Source organism: Bubalus bubalis, chromosome 18, assembly GCF_019923935.1.
Source record: "Bubalus bubalis isolate 160015118507 breed Murrah chromosome 18, NDDB_SH_1, whole genome shotgun sequence".
NCBI lineage: Eukaryota > Metazoa > Chordata > Mammalia > Artiodactyla > Bovidae > Bubalus > Bubalus bubalis.
In genome coordinates this window covers 2,657,282-2,678,791 of record NC_059174.1, presented here as the reverse complement: position 1 = coordinate 2,678,791, position 21,510 = coordinate 2,657,282, and the positions used below count along the sequence as shown (strand labels likewise).

Genomic DNA, 21,510 nt, shown 5'->3' with positions numbered 1-21,510 from the left:
AAAGAGAGTTTAGAAGATTATTTGTATAAACTGTTTTATATCCCTTCCAATTGATAGAATATTTAGGAAACATCAAGTTTCAGAAAGGTTAAGTGGTATTTTTCTTAGACAAAATTACAGAAGGACAGGTATTGCCCTGGAGGTCCAGCAGTTAAGACTCTAAGCTCCCAAAGGAAGGGGCATGGGTTCAGTCCCTGGTTGGGGAACCAAGATCCTACATGCTGCATGTCCAATAAATAAATAAAACAAAACATTAAAAAAAATAACAGAAGGATACTTACTCTCAGGATATATAAGTGTTATATAAATAAATATACATACATCTATATTTGGGCTTTCCTGGTGGCTCAGAAGGTAAAGTATCTGCCTGCAATGCAGGAGACCTGGGTTTGATCCCTGGGTTTGGAAGATCCCCTGGAGGAGGATATGACAACCCCTACTCCAGTATTCTTGCCTGGAGAACCCCCATGGATAAAGGAGCCTGGTGGGCTATAGTCCATGGGGTTGCAAAGAGTTGGACATGACTGAGTGACTAAGCACAGCACAGCACATCTATATTTATTCATATTCATATATAGTGTGTTCTAGTCTTAGGAATATTAACAAAGTGCTACACTTATTTCTCAGTGTGAAGTGTGTGCTATAATGGAAGCAAAGTTGGAGATAAGAATATGTGATCTGACATAAAATTTGGTAGTAAAGAAAATCTTACAGTGTGAATACCAACTATGAAGGTTTTGGCTACTTAGGTCAAGTTTTCTAGGTTTTAGCCTGGAAAGAGTAATATTTACCCAAGAATCTCAAATTGTGTCCCAGGTCATTAGCATCCCAGTCATGGCAGCTTAACCAATTTATTCCTGGGAAAAGGTTGCTAGTGTGTCATGATTATACGTATATGAGCCATTCTGAAAAGGACCCCAGGATTGAATGAGAAGAAACAATATATTTCATATGTGCTCGGTTTCACTGTATTTAATAACACTTCTCTTCTTGGGAATTTCACATTTTATTTAAACTTTTTAATTAGAATATTAGAAATAAAATATGGAGAGGGATAAATTAGGAGTTTGGGATTAACATATATACATTCCTGTGTATAAAAGAGATAACGAACAAGGACCTACTGTATAATACAGAGAACTGAGTATTTTGCAATAACCTATAAGGGAAAAGTTTTATTTTCCCTTATAGGGAAAACATATTTTTATTTATATAAAAATATATGCATATATTTATATATGTATAGGGAACATATCGGAGAAGACAATGGCACCCCAATCCAGTACTCTTGCTTGGAAAATCCCATGGACGGAGGAGCCTGTTAGGCTGCAATCCATGGGGTCGCTAAGAGTCGGACACGACTGAGCGACTTCCCTTTCCCTTTTCACTTTCATGCATTGGAGAAGGAAATGCAACCCACTCCAGTGTTCTTGCCTGGAGAATCCCAGGGACAGGGGAGCCTGGTGGGCTGCCGTCTATGAGGTTGCACAGAGTCAGACACGACTGAAGTGACTTCGCATAGCATAGGGGACATATATAAACTGAATCACTGTGCTGCATACCTAAAACGTGACACTGTAAATCAACTAGACTTCAATTTTAAAAGATAATAATATGTTTAAAATATAATTAATATAGTAAAACCTACTTAACATTTCTTCCTATAGCACTCAGACACCTCAGATTTTAGAACAGCAGAATTCAGTGGCATGTTGATTTTTATTAAGTCTGGGAGTCAAGGGAAAACAGCTTGAAGATCTTGGAAAATCAGAATGATGTTAAGGCATCAGAAGACTAGAAGGGTAGATTTAAATGATAAAACTATTAGAATAATTATAACTTTAATGGGTAAATAATAAAATATTATATAATAATGAAAATATTAAACATGAATTATAATTTAGCATTCTAATGGCAAATATATAGCAAACTTCAATTTCATTAACATTATATCATCTGGGCTTATACTATCAAGTTATTAAATAAATATTAATAATGAAATAATTTATCAATATAATTAGGTATTGCTATTAAAATATTAATAGAAATAATTTTGAACTTAAAATATTTTATTAATACCAATGTTATATTAATGATTGATAAAATATTATATTTGCATGTTCATTTAGGGCAATACTTTCCAAGTTTATCATTAACACTTACATAGAATGATATACAATATCTGTTGGTCAATAAACAAAGTGATGCTCCTTATATTGATGTCATTTTCCATTTGCCTGGACAAAGAAAATGAATAATTTGGAAATGAATGGATGTTTTTGAGTAATGTTTTAATGTCCTTTTATTTTCAACATAATCATATTATTCATTTCATACTTTTCAAATTTTCATATGTGTTCATATCCTCACTTGAAAAACTGAAACTATTCACAAAATTAAATGCATATTTAAATTTTTTTTCTGGTGAAAGGTACTTTACATAAATATTCAAGTTATAGTCAACTAGACCTCTTTCAATCGAAGCATGTGATCAGTGTTGACAAGTGTTAATACTAATGGCATTAAATTTCACCATATTAACTCCTTAACTTACACTTTCATTTTAAACAATTTTGAGATGTTTCTGGAAAGTTTCCTCTGCACTTGCACTATCCAGGGGGCAGAATACTTCATAAGCCCCTTCATTATGTTTTTATAAGCTATTGTTTTTTATTTATTTTTTTAAGCTTTTCTTTTTAAATAAATTTTATTAAAAGTATAACTTATTTGCCATGAAATGTATCCTTTCAGGGTGTGCAACCCAGTGGTTTTCAGCAGAGTCAAAGAGTTGTGCCACCCTCAACCAAAACAAGAGCTAATTTTTTAAAACTTCCATAACCTCTAAAGAGAAATCCCCTATCAATTAGCAGTCAGTCCCCATTCTCTCCACTCCCTAGAAACCGCTAACCTACTTTCTGTCTCTATGGATTTGTCCATCCCGGATGTATCATGGAAATGGAATCAGACACATACTGTTGAATTTACAATCAATCAATTTACAGAATACCTTCATAGCAACACTAAGATTCATTTTTTTTTTTAATAACTATGGAGTATAGAATAGCCACGATAACACATAAACAATATCAATGATGGAAAAGATATGTTTCTGTAACAGCTAAGAAAAATAGAATACAGAGTATGAATATCCATATAATATTAAAATAATATCATCAAGCCAAAATAATTAAGAAACAAAAGTTTTTAAAACTATACAGAACAAAGCATATATCAATGTATACATACATATGTATTATATAAACTAGAAAGCACAGATTTTAAGTCATATTTGGAAAGATGTTATGATAGATGCAAAATTAGAATCTGGTAGAATCTGTATTTCCTCTTAATCTGATTACTTCAAGTTTCTTCTGAAGTGTTCATATTTAATGAAGGGATTAAGTAGGAGAGCATTTACGAGATGGGTGTTTATAAATCCTGTGTCTTGGGGAACTGCTCCGTTGTCCGCTCCTCTCTGCAGAATCCGGATGCCTCTTCCCTAGATGGATCAAACCAGCACTACAAGTGGTCTTTTGCTCTTCTCTTTGGTGATGCCACATGCTTTATTTTCCAGAGTTTATAAAAAGTAAAGTCACCATTATGATTAGAGGAACAGATTGCTGAAGTAGGTCCTATTTTGCAGTGGTAAGTTGTGTCAGGGGATTGATGGGTACTTTGAAGTTAACAGAATGGAATCCCATATTTAAGAGGCAGCACTGAGTCCCATAAGTGGGTTTTCAAAAATCTTAAAGTTAACATTTTTAATGGAGAAAAATTTATACGGCACACACAATATTTTACATTTAGCTTATATCTAACAATTTAATATATTAATGACTATACCTAATGATTTAATATATTAACAATACCTAATGATTTAAAATATTAATTTTATCACAAAATAAGTTTTGTATATTTTATTTATCCCTTTAATCTTTTTCATATTTTACTTGTTTCACTTATTTCCATTTATTTTCCTAACTCCTATTTTCTTTGCACATAATTTTGTGGATTTCTAGTAATTTCTTGCTTTGGTAACTCAGATAACAGACTGTCTTTTTTTATGTTTTATATATATATATATATATTTGACCTGTATGTCATTTTTTTTTTTGGCTATGCCGGGCTATTTGTAGGATCTTAGTTCCCCAACCAGGGATTGAAGTTGAGCCCTTGGCAGTGAGGGGACAGTCCTTACACTGGAACACCAAGGAATTCCCATGTCTCCAGTTTAGAATGACTTCAGGTATAGCTTTAAAGTAAAAAATATAAAATAATCGTTGAATCCACAGACTTTCAATCTGAACTAAACATAAGTTACATGCTCACACAGTTTTTAATCTATAAACATATCCTTCATACTTCTCCCCATTTTCTCTTCATCGGACAGTCTACAAAAAGAACCCTGGCAAGGCAAGATTATTTACAACCAGAGTCAAAAGCATCCAAGCATGGTTTGAATGCTCTTCACCCTGAACAAGCAACCAGGAAACAGCTGGCCAAGGAAATTGGCATTCCAGAAATCTAAAATTCAGGTAAGTATCAGATATTTCATTATTCTGGTTCAAGGTAAAGAAAAAAGGTAGGCTTAGCACTAGCAGGCAATTACTGTTGTCAGGTATGTTTCCCAGAAGGTTTTTCCTGTTATATATACATATACATAGATATATATATATATATATATTTTTTTTTTTTTAATTTGGCTATGCCAGGTCTTAGTTACCACACGTGGGATCTAGTTCCCTGACCAGGGATCAAACCTGGGCCCCCTGCATTGGGAGCTCAGAGTCTTAGCCAATGGACCACCAGGGAAGTCCCCTCCTGTTATATATTTAAAACAAAATAAAAACAAGAGTTACCTCTTTTACCATGGAAGAAACCTCTATTACTTCTTTTACCATGGAAGAAACTTCTATTACTTCTTTTACCAATTGGCTGGGCGTATTTACTATTGGAGGAAAGAATATACTGGAATATCTCTCCCAATAGAAGATAACTGCATCAGCTTTTTAAATTAATTAATCTGGCTGCCTTGGGTCTTAGCTGTGCACGCAGGCCCCTCCTTGCTATGCACAGGTTTCTCTAGCTGCAGTGCACAGGCTCAGCTGCCCCATGGCATGTGGGGTCTGAGCTCCCTGACCAGAGATTGAACCTATGTCCCCTGCATTGGAAGGTGGATTCTTAACCACTGGACTACCAGGTTAGTCCCTCAGTCAACTTCTGAGATTTAGAGAATATAGGAAATCGGATCACTATGTTAATGATATGGTATCATTAATGATATGGTATCACTGGAATATACACTGCAGAATAATGAGTAATATGTAATTGTGAGGAAAACTGTGGGATAAACACATGTAAATTCCCAATTCTCAGGTTAGTTTTTTTTTTTCCCCCACTAATATCAGAAATGTAACTTACATACAGGAGTATATGAAATAAAATCCCATATTGTATCATTTTGAATACACTACTGATGTAAAAATAAAGTTGGATTTCTTCAGTCAGCGAAGAGCTATAAATAATACAAGAACACCAACTGAAACAGTATTGAAACCAATAAAGGTCAATAAAAAAGATGCTTTTGGGGGGGCAGGGAGAAAAAAAAGATGCTTTTAGAGGAGAAGAATGAGTTCAGATTTTTTTATCAAAAATAGTTTCCAATAAATCACTATATGTAAGGGCTATAAGAGCATCCGTCTGGGGGGACACTAGGAAGAAGAAAATTTCCTCTTTTCTTAATGTACTTGTTTTAGGAACAGGAAACAGTTTCCTGAAATCCCAGTAAAAAAGTGCACTTTGGGGGAATATCTGAAGCTTCCTTGGTGGCTCAGACAGTATAGAATCTGCCATCAATGCAGGAGACCCATGTCTGATTCCTGGATCGGGAGGATCCCCTGCAGAAGGACATAGCTACCCACTCCAGTATTCTTGCCTGGGGAATTCCATGGAGAGGAGCCTGGTAGGCTACGGTCCAAGGAATTGCAGATTGGACACGACTGAGAGACGTTCACTTTCAAGAGCGTCTAGTGACTGGCTGCGCGAGAGATACTGGGCCCGTCTGAACTGAGGTGGAGAACGGCAAGTCCAGAAAGAACGTAGGATGAGCTTGGTTCAGCCACTGTGCTCGGTAACTCACTCATTAGTTTCCAATTTCCACTTGGGCTTAAGACTTACTGGAAAATATTTTGATTAATTAATTTAAAGAACAGATATAATCTTTTAGAACAATGCCTGGGAGATGAGTGATTCATCAAATATTGGTTATCATTTACACTCTACTCTTACCATGAATTATCAAATTATCAAAATAGAACACTCAGAAATTATTGGAACTTACATTGCAATGCTGACTCCAGTAATGAGGAAACAAAAAAAAACTGGCTATATTAGTGATAATTTTAAAGCAAGATATATGGGGCTGTTATCTATTCCATGATGAAGATGAAGTAAGTAAAAGGAAGTGTGGATGAGTTAGCCCTGCTCGTGACTGTGGCTAATTCTACTGTCTTACATAAAGAAATCCTTTTCTATATAGTCTGTACATATTATGTATTATCAAATGACATTTCCAATCAAGAGTTGATGCGACATGAGGGCGAGATTGATTTCCTTTGAGAGAACTAACGGTGCTTCTTAAACCAGTGAAATTTACTTTGGATATCCTGAGGATGACCATACAAGAAACGCTAATTCGAGTTGAGAGCAGGTTGTGTACTGTCCTGAATTTTATGCTAATAATAGCATCACTCCCAGGATAATGCACTTTCTCTTAGGGGTATTATCCCAAGAGCAACTGATCAACTAGTTTTGTTTAACTGCAATGGTATTTGGGATAACACAGACGGCGTTACGTGACTTCCATGTCTTCCTTTCCCACTCAGATTTGGTTCAAAAACCACACAGCAAGACAGACCACTGGGGTTCAGCTCCTTTTTAGAAGACCAAACCCATGGCTAGAACCATGAGTATAAGGCTAGAACGTTATACTCAAGGTAAGAACCCACCAGTCCCAATGCAGTTCACCAGTGGAATCAGTTGAGAGAGGAATCAATTCTGCATGTTGTACCCAAATTCACCACAGAGAATCCTTAGTTTTGGAGCCAATTACAGCTTGTTCTTTGTAACTGAGGGTCACCAATAGGTGGCTGGGACAGACAGGTTCTGAGCAAGCAAGGCTTTGGACTTTTTGGTCCTGCTGCTCTGAGCAGGGCAACAATCTCCTCTTCTGTCATCTCAGGGGGATTCAGAGGGAGTAAGAGGTTAACACTAACTTCTCAAGTTCGAGTTTCCAGCTTGAATGCAAAAATGTCCTAAAACTCTCCCTTTTGTCCCTGTGTTCTCTTTTAGAATACTTACCAAAATAAGCCACACAAGACCAGACAGCCATCCCAAGATCTTAATCAAACATTCTAGTTCAAACTTTCTAGAGGAACCAATACCTTGATATTGCCACCAGGAAAACACTAGCCAAACAGGCATTCGGAATTGAGAATTCAAGTTTGATGTCTATGGCAGCAAATACCCCTTCTGTTAAATGATGTTACCCTCTGAGTGGTTGCTGGAAAATTGTAACTAACCTAGATTATCACAGTAATCAAGGACAAAGGCATGGGATGGTAAACATCTGGCATTGCAAGTCACACTCCTGAAAAAGGAAGCATTTTCTAATTAAATTGTCAGTGATGCATCTATTCAGAACTAGCAGCAGCAGAACTGCAGATAATGTAAAAGTTAATGCCTATTTTGAGAACAGTTAGGTTCTCTAAAGCTTGGCACTGTTGTCATTTTGGGCCAGATATTTCTTGGGAGGGGCAGTCTGTCCTGGCATAGTATTCTTCAGCGTTCCTGGCCTCTACCAACTAGATGTCGTGCAGACTTCTCCTTTCCCTGTTCTTAACAAACCCCCTCCAAAAGTCTATAGGCACAGTCAAACTGGGGAACAAAATCACCTTCATGAGTACCCTCTCCTACCTAAATTACGGGGAAAGTGGTTCATATATGTTCAATGTTCATGACAAGGAAGCACATTCTTAGGCAGAATGACTCTCAAAAACACATGTTTATTAACCCTTACTCAGATTTATACACGTTTACAAGATATGTATTCCTGTGCACACACTGATAAAGAGGAAAAAAATGTCAGCCTGGTCAAGAGACCTTGCTCCCTGGTCCACTGCTGAAATCGGAGGGTGGATCCTAGACATATGCCTTTTCAGCCAAGTTTCAACTCATCTAAGGTTGACTGCTAAAAGTGCTATGACCTAAATCTATGTTTGTATGTATGAATATCTATACACATACATACATACACATATATACTTATGTATACATACAAACATACTGAACACATGAACCAGGGTAATTAATTTCATACATATATCTCTTGAGATTTGCGCCTTATGATGTCCACGTCTGTTTTTCTCACAGAGATGTGGTTTCAGGACCCAAGATCTCTGTACCCTGGGCAGAGGAGAAGTGAGCCTGTGAATTCCTTGCTAGATGGCCCAAATGTGAGACCCGGTCCGACAGTTCAGCAGCCTGAAATTGACCTGTGGACTCTCCCAGGCCGATTTTCTTCCTTCCTCCAGTTCTTTCAGCAGGAACCAATCATTTCTACCTGTTCTTCTCCCTTCCTACGGGTCCCTAGTGTGATCCAAGGACAAAGTGTCATCATGCAGCCTGTGAAGCTGTGCAGGGAGAACTCTCTCTCCACGCTAACATCTGGGAATGATGTGCTTGTACCGCTGACTATGGGAGGAGACCCAGATACTCAGGATCCTTTCTGGTCCCAATACCAAGAACACCAGGACCACCAATAACAGACTGACATGGGAATGCTACAGCTGGAAGACTACCCTCAGCCTCAACCTAAGCACACACACAAAAAAACAACTGCCACAGGATCTGGGCTAGGTGGACATATCTTTCGTTCTGCAGCGGTGGGATGAGTGCTGCCAGGCTGACTGTAGAGTGGAATCCTCAAAAGGGAACCATCGAAACAGACTGATGGCCACAGCACACGCGAGCTACAGATCATCTCATACCCTCATCCAGTCTCACCAGCAATACACAGAAACCTCAAGAAGACTTTAGGTCAACTCCTGCCATCCACAGATTGTCAGTAAAAGGTACAGATTTTTTGAATCCTCATTCACAGGAAGAGGACCCTCCAGGACTCCAGCTGTGCCTCAGGGAATAAGATTTTCAGGCTCTTCTGAACACACTGCAAAGCTCACCAGGGCCTGAGCTTCTGGAGGAAGATGGCATTCTGAATCTGATCCAGGCCTCCTTCCTTTTGACGCAGATCAGAATTTAAAGAACAATGACTGTGGAAGCCATTCTGCCAGGGGCAAGATTAAAGTGAAGAAAGGAAAAACCAACTGGAAACCTAAATGGAGGTTATCTTGTGGGCAGTGGTTATCTTCTGTACTCCACTAAGGATTCTTTCCAAGCTCCACTCTGCCGCTGGAAGCACCACAGGACACATCTGCTAAATTCTTATGGGAAAAAAAGCATTTTACTGACAAGTATGACCTCTGTGATGACCACGTCCTCCACCACCTGGAAAATCCACAAAGGGTAGCCTAACGCAGGCGAGAACAGGTCTCTGAGGGACATCAGAACTTCTCTCCTTCCCGACAACATGGGAAGGCAAACTTGAAATTTGTTATGTAAAAAATGAAGGGATGCTGTACTTCCTGATGGAGTTCATAAAACGGATCTTTTCCCCAAAGCTCCAAGGGTTTAAATTAGGAACCAGACACTATCTCAGTATCCATCATTAAGGGAACGATTAAATGGATTAGGACATCCTTCAATACTGAGTAGTCTTCACTTAGAAGTGTATTTTTACTTTATTTAAAACATACAAAAAATTGTAAGAAATTGTAATAGCAACACCATATCATCACCAAACATAGTCTAATGATGTTAATACTTCCATTTTTTAGGGGTTTTAATACATTTGCATACATGATTATATATGCCAATAAAATTTTTCCTCAGATAAACTTTGTATGTTTATCAAAACTCGGTAAACCATTCTCATTCTCCATCTTCTCCCTTCTTTTGAAAAGGTAACTTCTAAAAATAGATTTTGGTATATGTGGGTCTACCTTGGTAATAAAAATGTCTTTAAAAAGTATTACTTCCTAAAAAAAAACAATTACTTATTTCATCAATCTGATTTGTTTTGTCATATCTGCTTTACTTTCCATATGAAGGTGCTGAAAGATCAATACACATACATCTAGTTATACAGATACCAGTTTTGCACAAATAATAGTTGTGAGGTGGACATCCTCCTGGTATCTGGGTGCGCTACATGCAAGAGTTCTCTAGGTGTTCATACTGAAGCACAAGTGCCAGAATATTCCATCACCAAGATTTATGGCCAAATTACACTCAGCACAAGTAATTGTTCCTAATATGAGCTGTATCTTCATTAACCACTTACGGAATTAAAACTCACATGCATACGTACAGGTATTTGTGGCACAAATCTACCCACAAAATCTGCTATAATATTTGAGTGTTGACACCACGCCCAGTTTTTTAGATTGTTCCCCCAGATGATTCTCATGCAGCCAGAGCTGAGAGCTCCCAACATCCTTCCTGTACTTCAACCATATGTAGACAGAGTTCTTCAACTTATGAAAACAAGTCTGATGACTTGAGAAGGGAAAACTATACATTTGTATCTATAATCCTCTTCATGTATATGAACGTCTGTATCTCCATGTTTATAGGTATTGCTCTACGTAAATACATATCTATTGCTCAGCTACACAGCCTCTATAGCTCCCCTCTATCCTCTATTTATATCTCTGTATCTATACATCTATCTATAGCCTCTGGAGGAACACAGGATGACTTTCTCTAGAGAGAGAAAAAAGTAAATTTTCACTTCTGAAGCAGTGAGGTTAAGTCTCTAGAGAAAAATGTAGGGAACAGTGTCTGACCAAGGGAGTCAGGTTGACCAGTTCAGAATCTCAAGTCTGATGTGCCTTTCATGAACTGGGTGACCAGACATCCTATTTGATTGAGGTGATCTATGGATGCGGACTGAGCTCAACCAGTGGAGGGCTTAAAAGTTATCATGGTCGAGGCCTCCACAGCCTGAAAACAGGGTTGAGAACATGGGGTCTGCAGGGTTTGGGACCTTGCTTGGTGCCCAGGACCAGAGCATCTGGTCACCCGTCCCAGCAGTGCCTCCAGTAAAAGGCGTCTGCCCTCTTCCTAGAGGCTCCTTGGATCCCAAGAAGCTGGGCCCTTAGATCTCAGACCCCTCTGGGCTGAAAGCCTTTGGACCGAGGGGCTTCTGAGAAAGGCTGCCCACAATAAAAGAGACTCTTGGAGGAAACCCTCCCTCTTCGGCTGTTGGGAGCTGTAGCAGCCACCTTTCAACCACAAGGTGAGTGGCTGACAGGACAAGCTAAGGATGGCAGGGCAGAAAACTAGAACCGTAAAGCCCCCTAACTCAAGACTTGTTACATATACAAAATATAAATTCCCTTACTTGTTGAAGTTCTTTAGAGTTAGGTTTTCTGTTACATGTAATAAACACCTGGCTTTTGACAAGCCAGGTGGGGTTATGATTCAGCAAACAGCATGAGTCCAAAAGCAAGAGAGGATGAGAACAAAGCAAACAGCAGCATAAACTTTTAAAGCTGCAATCACTTAAATGGAATAGGGAACAGAGGAAAACAATACTAAGAGTATTTCTTCACTGCTACAGAGAAAGAGAAGACAGTGTTTCTGCCACTATGGAAGCTGTGGAGGTTACTTAAGGCTGGAATAAGAAATCTCAAAAGCTGGAATAAGAGAAAGCCAGGGGGGAATAATGAGAAAGGCCCAGAACTCAAGAGCTTAATTAAATGAGTTAAGAAATAACGTCTCCCAGAACACAAGCAGAAAGCAAAGCCAAACTCATGAAGTTGAGAAAAGAAAACCCAAAGAACAAGAATCTAGCAGCTTAAGTGGAGAAGGCGATGGCATCCCACTCCAGTACTGTTGCCTGGAAAATCCCATGGACGGAGGAGCCTGGTAGGCTGCAGTCCCTGGGGTCTCAAAGAGTCGGACACGACTGAGTGACTTCACTTTCACTTTTCACTTTCATGCATTGGAGAGGGAAATGGCAACCCACTCCAGTGTTCCTGCCTGGAGAATTCCAGGGACAGGGGAGCCTGGTGGGCTGGCGTCCATGGGGTCACACAGAGTCAGACACGACTGAAGCAACTTAGCAGCAGCAGCAGCAGCTTAAGGCAAAAGTATCTAAGTATTAAGACTTAAAACAGTTGGTCTTTGGAACAGATACAGCTATAGTTGAATGCCATTAACTATTAAAATCCAACTCATTTTCCTTGCTTAGTTTTGTGCTCCCAAAAATACTTCTGATAATTTGTTTCCCCACATATATACCAGCCCAAGAGATGAAATGATCTGAGAAATTACAAAACCAGATATTAGAAAATTACTGGTTTATAATGAGCACTAGCAGCTGGCGTGTGTTTTGGTTTAAACATGTCTTCTGGCAGTACGGGTATAATAAATCAGACCCTTTTGCACATGACTAACAAAACTGGGATCTCTAGCTCTGTAAAGCCAATAGGCTGTGCTAACTACTCAGGTACAGACATGGTGGATGACATGTTCATTTCACATCTAAAGCAGTGATTTTCAACCACTCTAGTGTCCCATCACAATAGAAAAACACGTTTTAAACAAATATCCACCACCAACCCCTCCCAAGCCCCATTTAAGAATCACTACCATAGGGTCTTCCCTGGTGACCCAATGGTTAAGACTCCATGTTTCCACTGCAGGGGGCTCGGGTTCGATCCCTAGTAGGGAAACTAAGACTAACATCCTGCCTGCCACAAAATGTGGCTCCCAAAAGTCACTACTATAGTGAGCAAATGGGTGTACTTTTTTTTTTTAATATTTATGCACTCATTTGGGCTTCCCTTGTGGCTCAGCTGGTAAAGAATCCGCCTACAATGCAGGCAACCTGGATTCAATCCCTGGGTTGGGAAGACGCCCTGGAGAAAGGAAAGGCTACCCACTCCAGTATTCTGGCCTGGAGAATTCCATGGATAGACTGTGGGGTTGCAAAGAGTCGGACACAACTGAGCAACTTTCACTTCACACGTGCTTATTTGGCCATACCCACGTCTTAGCTGCAGCATGCGGAATCTTTGATCTTTGTCGTACTGTGAAATCTTTCAGCTTTTTCACGGGTTTTGTCATTTAGTTTAGCTGTGGCATGCTAACTCTTAGTTGCAGCACACCATACTGACAGTGCGGAGCCCTAGCCACTGGACCACAGGGAAATCCTTGCACTCATGTCGTACTATTCCAGCAAGCTGAGGAGGAGGAAAAGGTTACATGCTTTGATTTAGGCCGGGTTCTGCCACAAGCAGACTCTTTCCAGAATAAGAGTGTGAGTGCAACTGATGATTCTGGATGCACTAGGAGAGAAGTGGGGATGTAAAGTAAGAGCAGGAGGCCTATGAGGGTGCAGTCATCCCACTGTAAGCAACTACGCTTTCTTCTACTGGCAGCCTCCAGGATGGCACGGAAACCATCATCCCATCCAAAGAGTAACTCAAATATTCAGCTGTCATCTCTCTGGTCAGCAAGGAAGCTGAGTGTGCATTCTCTGATTCCCATCCACCACTGGGTGAAAGCTGCTCTCAGGGGCATTAACTCCATAGCACTTCAAACAGAGAGAGAGCCTCCTACAGGTGCTGGCATAAGACTCCTGCTGCTGGCATGTGCTGGACTGGTGAGTGCTCAGGCATCTGGGACAGGTACTGACATCTTCTGTTATACACTGGATAGTTCATTATTGACTTCTCTCCACTTTGGCTCTCAGCAGTTCACCTGGTTATGCCATCTTCACAGTCCTCGACACAGTTCTCTTTGCTCCATTCATAAGAAATAGCTTCTTTCCAATGGCCTATCAGCTCTAAATGGAACCTCTTATTGGTTCTAATTACTAAGAGCCAAAAATGTTAGTTCCTTTATAGCTTTTATACCTAAAAGGTTTTATGAATACAACCAAAGAAAACACTTTGTGGAGACTCAAATACAAAGTTCTATTTATTTTCAACAATGAAATCAACACAACAAAGAGGAATTAATCCTCTAATTTTTAAATCTAACACAATTCTTAGCACAAAACGATCTTCAATAAATAAAAAGACATTACTAGTAAACAAGTAAGACTTTTCTTGAGACTCTCTTGTAGTGTGTGTCTGAAACAAACTAGATGATAGGTAAAGAAACTCATGCTAGAGACTTCACTGACGCAGACCCAAAGAAAAGAACAGCCAAGGAACAGGGTTCCCAAATATCGAGCTGGCAAAAGAAACATGGGGTTTTCAAAGCAGCCCAGAAATCAGAGCTCACTGAGGGATACAAGAGTTTGGGACAGTCCATGTTCAAGGCCTTGTAATTCAATTTTTCCGTATTTCTAGATTCTCAATTTGTAATCTATCACAATCTAGAGGAGCTTCTGCCAAAAGACAGGAGGCTCTTTATTCATGCTTTCACAAGACCCATCTAATTTTCCTTCTTTGACTTCATGACTAGCTCCTATCACCAATATAGCAGGGATTCCACTCCAGAAAACGATCACTACTATGTAAACCAATCTCTCTGTTCTCAATTTTCCTTTCATAAACACACTGATACTGCCAGGAAGAGATCGAAACATATCCCATTTCTTTTATTTCCATCCTCTTATACAACTCTGCATGGCGTGCTGCAGCCCATGAGGCTGCAAGGAGTCGGACACGACTGAGCAACTGAACCGAACGCAACTCTGCTTCAGTAGAAAATCTAGGACTCACAGTGCAACAAAATTGGTCAAAAGATTAGTGTCAGTTCCAATGTAAAAATTTCTGAAGTCCAGTGGTCACACAAAAAAACGTTAATGTCTTATCTGCCCAACTTTTTTTTCCATTACCTTGCCAATTATTTCTTTCGGAATTCAATTCTCCGAGCTACATTCTGAGCACCAAATTTTTTGACCAATGCATCTCGAGTAGCCTCATCATCTTTTTGCAAATCTAAGTCATCCTGTCGGGACCAAATGGGATACCCGTCAGCCCTCTGACCAGACTCTAAAAAGGAGGAAGTAGCCTCCAGCTCACCACTATTTTTTAGGAAGGCCTGTGTAACTGTTGATAGATCCAAGTTAAACTTTTCCATCAACTGCCGGATGATCTTAATGGCAGCTCCCACCTCTGGTGCAGAAACTTTTTCTTCTTCTTCTTCTTCCTCATCAGGCTGTGTTTCTGAGTCTTCCTCAGGCGTGCATGGATCATCATCACACATTGTTATGTGTATTTCAAAATCAGGACTCTCATCCACCTAGACAAAGTGAAGAATAGAACCAGTTCATAATAACGAAGTCACAAACACTTACTCTTAAAATATCTGGTCTCTCCCAACTACCACCTCCTTTCCCTTTCATTCCACTGGACTTCCTTCAGTTCCTCTAATGTGTTATGTTCCTTCTTACATTTAGTCATGCTAGATGTGTGTATACATGCATGTGTACATACATACATACACACACACACATATATATGCCATAGAGGAACCAGGAGTGTGAGTATATGGTATATATGTGTCTATGTGTGCATGTGTATACATATAAATATGTGTATGTATAATTATGGTATTCCAAAGAACATTAGAAGCTACACTGAATGTGAAAAATATATGCATATGCTGCTAAGTCGCTTTAGTCGTGTCCAACTCTGTGCGACCCCATGGACGGCAGCCCACCAGGTTCTGCCGCCCCTTGGATTCTCCAGGCAAGAACACTGGAGTGGGTTGCCATTTCCTTCTTCAATGCATGAAAGTGAAAAGTGAAAGTAAAGTCGCTCAGTCGTGTCTGACTTCGTGACCCCATGGACTGCAGCCCACCAGGCTCCTCTGTCCATGGGATTTTCCAGGCAAGAGTACTGCAGTGGGGTGCCACTGCCTTCTCCGATTTGCATATACAGGCACATATATATGAGTATACATGTATGCATTAGACTATTTGTTAAAAATTTGACTTCCCTCTCAGGTTGTGAGCTCCATAAGGTCAGGAATTGTATTTTGCTTATCACTACATCCTCAGTGTTTACCAATGCTTTCACATAATAAGCACTCAAAAAACACTGCTGTATGAATATATTAGGGCCTCCACGCTCCACTACATTTAGGCACATTGCAAAGAATGTTATGTGAGAAAAGACCTATGTAGGCCATGTCCGAGAGTTGTCGAAGTACCTGAAAGCTTGGGAAAAATGAGCCAACTTTAAACTAAATGAATTTTAAACTATTTCGTGATTTAGACTAAGACCTAACCATTTTTCTTGGTGTTAGTAAGAAAAGTTAATTAATAAGATTCTTTTTCTTAGAGAAATATGCACATATAATTTGGATTTTTTTAAAATTATTTTATGGTTGCCTTCCTCTATTACTATGATTAAATATGGGATTTCAACAAAGTATCAGAAATTAACTGAACATGGAGAGCTAAAAAATCTCTAAGTATACAGAGAGCTAAAATTGTTTAATAAAAAAATTAACCTCCTTAAAAAATTACTTTTACCTGAGAAGCACAAAGTATTTTAAAAAGATAAATCCACAGTCTTAACTTAGAAAACCTTATTGATCAAAGTACTCAAAGTGAGATGCTCTGTACTGCTGAAAAATCATTCTCCCCTTTCTCCCTCTCCCCCTCCTTCAAGCCTCCTACCAAACTCTGAAAGCTACGTACCTGGAACTTGGGTCAGTCCCACTTTCCATCCTCCTCCTCCATCTTGAACTCTCTTACCTTTCTGGGCCTCAGGTGTATAAAAAGGACAGATGGGATGACCACTTTCAAAGGAGAACCTGCTAAGTCACTTCAGTCATGTCCGACTCTGTGCGACCCCATAGACGCCAGCCCACCAGGCTCCCCCGTCCCTGGGATTCTCCAGGCAAGAACACTGGAGTGGGTTGCCATTTCCTTCTCCAATGCATGAAAGTGAAAAGTGAAAGTAAAGTCGCTCAGTCGTCTTCAACTCTTAGCGACCCCATGGACTGCAGCCTACCAAGCTCCTCCGTCCATGGGATTTTCCAGGCAAGAGTACTGCAGTGGGGTGCCATTACGTAGGGAGAAAGTGATTTCTAATTAACATACCACAATCTCCTCAAACTCTCGGGTAGCTTCTACAAGCATCTTTTTGACTGCTGCTTCATTCTCCTTGATCTCTTCTTTTTCAAATTCTTCTTCAGGCAAGTCTGGAGTTCTCTTATTCTGTGGTTCTGTTAAAGAAAATAGCACTAGATTAGAATTAGCTCTGGGCCACAAGTTAGGCTGCACTTTTTTCCCTAACGGTTTTTGATCAGAGGGTGAGAAAAACATAAGACACGCATGTTCAATAATTTCTAATTTTTCAGCCTGCTACTGAAAAGTTGTACAATAAAAATAATGATAATTTTCCTAAGTTCTCATGTATAAAATAAAAAATACTCTTCAAGCTTAATTCATTTTTTTGCTTTGTATTTATATAAATTTTGCAAAAAAAAAAAAAAAAACCTGCCATAAACTGGGTTTTCTGGGAATCGGATTCTGAGATGGAGATTACCGTGTAATGTGTTGATCAGGGAGTGCTTAGCGGGCAGAGAGAGAAGCTGAGCTGTGAAAGAGCTCCAGCAAGGCCTCAACTGAAACCATGGAGAAGTATGGAGCTCGCAAGGCCCTTCAGAGTTGACCATACTGGGGAAAGGGAGCCAATAACACCACATAGATTAGTCACTGGACGCTAGCATAAAATGACAGAACCTCGCCCAGCTGAAGATGGATCTGAGGAGTCTACCACAGTCCACTACATACCATCTACAGAAAGGAGAGCCTCATTAAGCTAAACACCTTCCTGTTCTCCTTTTACTCTGTTCTCTGAGGATTTAACTCTGCTGTTTTCCACTTAACAAAAACTGACTGCGGAGGGGCAACTCGAGGGAGTTTTGCAATGAAGCTGTTTCTGTATTCTGATTATGGTGATGGTTATACAAATCTATACATGTATTAAAACACCTAACTGGAAAACTTGTATGGCAATTCCTCAAAATATTAAACATGTAATTACCATATGATCCAGCTATTCCACTTTTGAAAATATTTAAAAAAATAAATAAATGAAATGAAAGCGTAGTCTTAAACAGGTATTAGTACACCCATACCACAGCAGCATTATTCACAACAGCCAAGATGTGGAAGCAACTTAAGTGTCTATCAATGGATGAAAGGATATACAAAATGTGGTCGTAAAGTGGAATATTATCCAACCTTAAAAAGAGCAAAATTCTCACGCATGCTACAACATGGATAAGACTTGAAAATAAGCCTTTCACTTATATTAAATGAAATAAGCCAGACACAAAAGGACAAATACATTATGACTGCACTTACATGAGGTACCTAGAGAGATGAAATTTATAAAGACAGAAAGCAGAGTGGTGATTGCCAGGGGGAGGCAGGAACGGGGGGCTGGTGTTTAGAGGGTACGAATGTCAGTTTGGGAAGAAGCACTCTAGAGATGGACGGTGGTGACAAGTGCACCGCAGCGCACTCCGTGCTACTGAAGAGCTTAGAAACCGCGGACACTGTAAGCTTTATCTGACGTATACTTTACCACCATAAAAAAGTAAATACCTAACTGTACATCAAAATAAGTCTTTTATTTTATATAAAACTTTAAAAAGAAGCCTTATATTTTAGAGATACATGCTGAAATAATTAACAGATAAAATATGACATTGCCTTGCTCTGATTTACTTTTCTAAAAAACACAACCCCACACACTATTTCAGTTTCCATGGGTCAGAAGCCCAGGTATGGCTTGTACCTGTCCACTGATCAAGGTCTAATTTATTTTTTAACATTTCTGCATGTATTAGCCATTTATTTATTCCCTCTTCTGAAAACGTCCTGTTTCATTTCCTTTGCTCATTTTTCTACTAGTTTCTCTTTTACTTACTAACTTCAGCAAGCCCTCAAAGGGAAACACTAAGGAAACTTGCTTTGTTGCAATGTAATGGGTATATTTTTCCAATCTGCCCTCTGACTTCATGAAAAGCTTTAAATTTTAAGTAATCAAATATATAAGTTTTTTTCTTAGTCTTCCTGGCTTCAGAAATAACAACACACAGCTATTAAAAAGGCTATTCATCCACATCCTTCCCTGGTCCTTTTCGGATCTTAATTTTTATATTTAAATATCTGAACATGAAAACACTGCATAGGGTGAGTCCAGCTTAATTTCATCCCAAGTTCCAACTAGTCTACCAGTCATCTCTACATCACTGATTTATATATAAAATATATATATATTTATAATATATATATGATCTTCTTCATCCATACACATAGCCCTTTCCTCTCTCCAAAAATTCTCCCTTTTCCCTACTCCATTCCAGTCACACTGATCTCTGTTGCTCCAAGAACACAACAGCCATACTCCACCTAATACCCCCAAAACCTGGAACATTCTTCATCAAATAACCACCTGTTTAGTTCCTTCACTTCCTTTGATCTCTGCTCAAGTATGAGCTTATGACAGCGAACTTCCCCTCTTACCCTGTAGAAAACCTCTTCTCCAGCCCTTACCCTTTTTATTTTTTTCTACAGTACTTGGAGTTGGTGATGACAGGGAAGCCTGGCTGGTTGCAGTCCATGCAGAGTCGGACACGACTGAGCAGCTCAACTGAACTGAGAGCATTCACCACTGCCCAGCTAGCATTTTAAGCTCCATGACTGCAGGGAGTTTTATATACTGTTATCACCCAGCAGGTAGGAGTCTGGCACTCAAATATCTGTTGAATGAATCTCAAGTGTCACTTTACCAAAAACAAAACTCCTACGAAGCATACTGAACAGGAGAAAATAGATTTTACCTCCCCAGACTTCAACCGTTATGCAGAATAGTCACACAAGGAAAGAGACGTTAAGTGAAGGAAGCATGCCCATAAACGAAAGTGTCCGACAGTTTAAGCTCAATACCGATTATATCAGAAGAGAAGCATCTCAACAGCTATGCCCTGTGTCCTAACCACGTCGGAAAACCAATACTCAGTTCAACTGCGTTAGAAACTCACCTCACCCGAGGGAAACTAGGAAGCGGCTTCCAATAGACGAGAACCTTCTTCTGTGAATATGCATTCATTTAAGCCAAGATATGAAAACAAACTGGACTAGCATGGCTTTAAAACTGGCTTATACTGAATCTACCTAAAGCCATAAGAAACATTGTTTAAAACGAGTCTGTGAAATATCTCTGAAAAGATACCCAAGATACAGGTTGTCTCTGGGGGGAAAAAACTGGATAGCTGGTGGGAAAAGAAAGGAGAGGGGGGTGAATTTTCCACAGACTCTTTGTGCCTCTTTTGAATCTCGGGCCATGTCATGTTAAAGAGAGATTTCAAAATGATGCTAACTTTACCCAGACGTTTAAAGAGAGATTACAAAACGATGCAAACTTTACCCGGACGGCAAAGGGGGTTAAGGAGAGGGGCCGGGCGATGCCCCTAAGACGCCCACATGGACTCCCCGCGGAAGGGGAGACGCCCCCGCCCCCAGAGCACACCGGTGACAGCGGAGCACCCGCGCGTCGGCGACCGCAGACCTCACCTCCGCTATCAGCAGCCTCCGGGTCTTGCTCAGCCTTCCTCTTGAGTTTCTGCGAGGAGGGGCTCACCGGGGCCTCCCCCAGCAGGTACTTGTGCTCCTGGCCCCGCAGGCGCTTCAGGTAGCGGTCCTTCATGGACTGCCAGGAGTGCTGGGTAAGCGAGCTCTTCTCCATAGCTTTCCACAAGGCGTTACCGGTGACGGAGCTGGCCGAGCGGGCATGTTCCTTCACGTAGGTTATGATGGCCACGTCGTCCGCGTCCGTGAAGACCATCCGCCCCGCCTGCGACTGCGGCTCAGGCTCCGCCGCGGCGGCGCCCCCGGCCAGGACCCCGGGCTTCGTCTCTGGGGCCTGGTAGGCTGCCGGAGCCGGGCCTAGACGGTAGGCCTCCAGCTCGAGCTTCTCGTTGCGCTCCACGCAGTCCAGAATGTACTGCGTGGAGATAAAGTCGCCCGAGGCCTCGGCCGCCGCCTCCCCGGGCTGGGCCAACAGCACGGCCCCGGGCTCCTGAACGCGACACAGAGTGCCGCCGCCGTGCAGGATGAGCGTCGAGAGCCGGCGCTTTGCCGGGCTGGGACGCACGTAGAAGGACATGGAGCTGCCATCCTCCCTTACGAACAGAGTCGAGGAGTGAGTGGGTCCATTGGGGTCTTTGCCCAACTCCATCGCCTCCGCCATAGCTCTCCCCGGGCAGCCGAAAAAGCTGCTCCCTCGCGAGCGCGCGAACAGGAAGCTGCAGGGATTCAGGTAAAGCTCCTGGGGACGCCGGAGCCAGGCCCCGTATTGCGCCTGCGCATTGGCTGCGCGCGAACAGTGCCCCGCCCCCTTTCCC

The 21,510-nt window shown here is 40.7% G+C and overlaps 2 protein-coding genes across 2 annotated transcripts; one reads left to right on the top strand and one right to left on the bottom strand.

Moving 5' to 3' along the window:
* Nucleotides 1–3,421: 3,421 nt before the first annotated feature.
* On the top strand, nt 3,422–9,010 carry DUXB (double homeobox B). Its single transcript, XM_045163424.1, is given in 8 exon segments — nt 3,422–3,528; nt 4,391–4,441; nt 4,443–4,466; nt 4,468–4,526; nt 7,417–7,500; nt 8,431–8,885; nt 8,887–8,960; nt 8,962–9,010. Coding segments are annotated over 8 exon segments (903 nt in total).
* A 5,083-nt stretch (nt 9,011–14,093) lies between these two features.
* Nucleotides 14,094–21,493, bottom strand: LOC102398290 (TERF2 interacting protein). The gene is made up of 3 exons (XM_006063357.4): nt 20,681–21,493; nt 17,192–17,316; nt 14,094–15,381 (listed from the first exon to the last, which is right to left on the bottom strand). Exons 1-3 carry the CDS (start codon nt 21,354–21,356, stop codon nt 14,983–14,985), a joined length of 1,200 nt encoding a protein of 399 aa, XP_006063419.1. The 5' UTR covers nt 21,357–21,493; the 3' UTR covers nt 14,094–14,982.
* Between the last annotated feature and the right edge of the window lie 17 nt (nt 21,494–21,510).

Excerpts from the sequence above, each read along its gene's own strand:
- LOC102398290 (XM_006063357.4), bottom strand. The coding sequence starts at position 21,356 with ATGGCGGAGGCGATGGAGTTGGGCAAAGACCCCAATGGACCCACTCAC. Across the intron at positions 17,317-20,680 it reads GGAGGCTGCTGATAGCGGAG|AACCACAGAATAAGAGAACT; the intron begins GTGAGGTCTGCG and ends TTTCTTTAACAG. Across the intron at positions 15,382-17,191 it reads GAGAGTTTGAGGAGATTGTG|GTGGATGAGAGTCCTGATTT; the intron begins GTATGTTAATTA and ends CACTTTGTCTAG.